The sequence below is a fragment of the Tachyglossus aculeatus genome, chromosome 3 (genome assembly GCF_015852505.1).
Source record: "Tachyglossus aculeatus isolate mTacAcu1 chromosome 3, mTacAcu1.pri, whole genome shotgun sequence".
Lineage (NCBI taxonomy): Eukaryota > Metazoa > Chordata > Mammalia > Monotremata > Tachyglossidae > Tachyglossus > Tachyglossus aculeatus.
In genome coordinates, this window is record NC_052068.1 from 107,995,292 (window position 1) to 107,998,427 (window position 3,136).

The 3,136-nt window shown below is 43.3% G+C and overlaps 1 protein-coding gene across 1 annotated transcript; it reads right to left on the reverse strand.

The window, feature by feature from the left end:
* Positions 1-1,205: 1,205 nt before the first annotated feature.
* On the reverse strand, positions 1,206-1,799 carry LOC119925384 (olfactory receptor 1052-like). Its single transcript, XM_038743458.1, has one exon. The coding sequence runs from the start codon at positions 1,797-1,799 to the stop codon at positions 1,206-1,208; it is 594 nt and encodes a 197-aa protein (XP_038599386.1).
* Positions 1,800-3,136: the final 1,337 nt, after the last annotated feature.

Genomic DNA, 3,136 nt, shown 5'->3' on the forward strand with positions numbered 1-3,136 from the left:
GCTCTGCCACTTGTCTGCTGTACGCCCTTGGGCAAGTCACTTAACTTCCCTGTACCTCAGTTACTTCATCTGTAAAATGGGATGGAGACTGTGAGCCCCACGTGGTACAGGGGGACTGTGTCCAACCTGATTTGCTTATATATATCCCAGCACTTAGAACAGTACCTGGCACATAGTAAGCATTTAGCAAATGCTATAATTATTATTCTTATTATTAGGTTTCCTGTGTGTACAGTGATGCATAGCCTTGGTTTTCTTCAGGCTAGTAATCAGTTCATAACACTGGGCCAACTCTCCAAATTGATTCTGATGTGTGCTGACTCATAGTCTATTATTACCTTGGCCAGTTGAGAAACTTTCACAATGATATTGTTTCCAGTTCTAGGCAGTAGGGTTGGCGTACTGTAGCTGCTTCCTTTTAAACTGCCTCATCAAAGCCTCTGCTCACTCCTGCCCACACTGAGTGTTAACACAGCATTACAAAAAAAATTAGGTTTTCACCTATTAAATCAATGATACCGTGAGTAAGAGAGTAAATGCAATATTTCTAATGTCCTTGCAAATAAAAAAAGTGAGTTTAGAGGAACAATTAGGCATTCTCAAATGGTCGAGGTTTTCTATCTCATAGCTACTTTTTATCAGCGTCTCAGAGAACATCAGTATCATCAGTAACGTCGAATCAATAAACAAGTCAATCCGTCGGTTGTTTCCTTGCAAAACATCGTGTTTTCCCCAACCATCGCCATTAACAGGGTGCCTCTGGTTGTATTTTGGGGTCTTTTCCAGAGGAAGTCTCAGATTGCAGAATGAAAAATGTCTAGAAGACATTCCCTTTACTAATCATCGGGACATCACGGATGAGTCAGATCAGCACCTAGACCAAGACACCAGTTTTCGCTCCAGGATTCTTCTCAGGGTATTTTTTACCTCCCGGTTCCTCAGGCTATAGATTGGAGGCTTCAACATGGGGATCACGAACACCACCGGTTCCCAATCCAGCACTGAGCTGGAGCTGGGGCACAAGTACATGAAGATCAGCATCCCGTACAATAGAACGACAGCTGTCAGGTGGGAGGTTCAGGTGGACAAGGCTTTGCATCTGCCCTCGGCCGAGTGGATCCTCAGGATGGTTATGAAGATAAGCAAGTAAGAGAAGAAGATGGTCAAAAACGAGAATACCAATTCCAAACTCCCTAGAGCAAAAATCAGGATTTCGATGACTCGGTGTCAGAGCAGGAGAGGGCTAATAGAGGAGGGATATCACAGCAGTAATGGCGGATGATGTTGGAGTGGCAGAAGGATAGCTGGAAGATAAAGGTGGTGTGGATCAGAGAACTCAGGCTCTCTCCTAAAAAGGAACCCGCCACTGGTAGGAAGCATGTCTTCCTTGACACCATCGCTGGGTAAAGCAGAGGGTTGCAAGTGGTGATGCAATGGTCATAAGCCATGACAGCCAGGAACAGGATATCCACTGTGGTGAAAATGATGAAGAAGCACAGCTGGGTAGCACATACACTGAGTGAAATGGTTTTCTTTTCCACTAAGAACTTCACCAGCATCTTGGGTGCGATGGTCAAGGAGTAGCAGGAATCCACACAAGATAAGTTACTGAGGAAGAAGTACATTGGGGTGTGGAGTTGGAATTCCACTTTGACTAATCCCATCATCCCCAGATTGCCCATTAATGTGGTGAGATTAATGCCGAAAAATAGCACAAAAAGTATTCTCTTCAGCATCAGGGACCCTCTGAATCCCATAAGAATGAACTCCCTCACAACTGTGTGATTGTCCTCAGCCATTCAGAAGCTGCGATCTGTTGGAATAAATCTAAAGGTAATAATAATAATTATGGTGTTTGTTAAGCGCTTACTATATGCCAGGCTCTGTTCTAAGCACTGGGGTAGATGGAGGGTAATCAGGTTGTCCCACGTTGGGCTCAAAGTTTTAATCCCTATTTTACAGATGAAGTAACAGGCACAGAGAAGTTTAGTGACTTGCCCAAGGTCACACAGCAGAAGATTGCAACGCAGTGGAAACATATTATATTGTTGTGTTGCACTCTCCCTAGTGCTTAGTACAGTGCCCTGCTCACAGTAAGCGCTCAATAAATTCCATTGATTAATAAATCAAAATAGAAATTGAGATTCTAAAACAGTGAGAAAGGAGGAATGCCCCAAGGAAAAATAAAAAGAAGTGACATAACCTCAATTTTATTCATTCGGGATTGTTATTGGTGATGATTGCCTTGTGTCAATAGCTTACTAGCAAAAATGTGCTTCAACCATAAAGATGATCCTAGTGATGGTGTACTAAAAGCTGCAGGAAAGTATCATTCATTTACTTTTTAGTACCGTTTCTGCCTTCTGGTCATTTACACTAAGCATCACACTCTATTTTTTTTCTCCCCATTACTTAGCCCACCCCTGAGTATCCCACTCCTTGCGCTGGCCTCTCCTTCTCCACCTCCCACTCTCCCTGTCAGTGCTCATGCTCTTATACGGATTCCTGCCTCTGCCCCATCCCTCCCCAAAGGTTAACTCTTCTCTGTCAGTCGATCAATCACTGTTGTTTTGTTGAGTGCTCACCGCACGAAGAACACTGTACTAAGCACTTGGAAGTGTAAAATAGAGTTTTTAGATACAGCCCCTGCTTACAAGGAGCTTACAATCAGAAGGGGAGATATACATTAAAATAAATTTCTGATAGAGGAAGCAACAGAGAGAGTGTAAAGGCATGTAAACGAGTGTAGAAGGTGTGAAATGAGTATCAAATAACTTTTGGAGTATGGAACCAGGTGCATAGGTGACACAGTAGAGAGAGAAATATGAGGTTAGTGAGGGAAGGCTTCCTGGTGGAGATACGATTTTAATGGAGTTTTGAAGATAGGAAGAGTAGCTATATGTCAGATATGAAATGGACTGAGTTCCAGAAGATAGGGTGTGAACAAGCAGTTGGCAGCAAGAGAACCAAGATTGAGGCACAGTAAATAGATTGGTGTTAGAGGAGCGAAATATGCAGGCTGGGTTTTTGAGGGAGAGGTAGGAGGAGAGAGCTGATTGAGTCTTAAAGCTGATGGCAAGGAGATGGATAAGCAACCATTGGAGGATTTTGAGGAGTGAGGAAACGGGTGCAGAAT

Bases quoted from the DNA above. Each gene is read 5' to 3' on its own strand.
- LOC119925384 (XM_038743458.1), bottom strand. From the start codon at position 1,799: ATGGCTGAGGACAATCACACAGTTGTGAGGGAGTTCATTCTTATGGGA.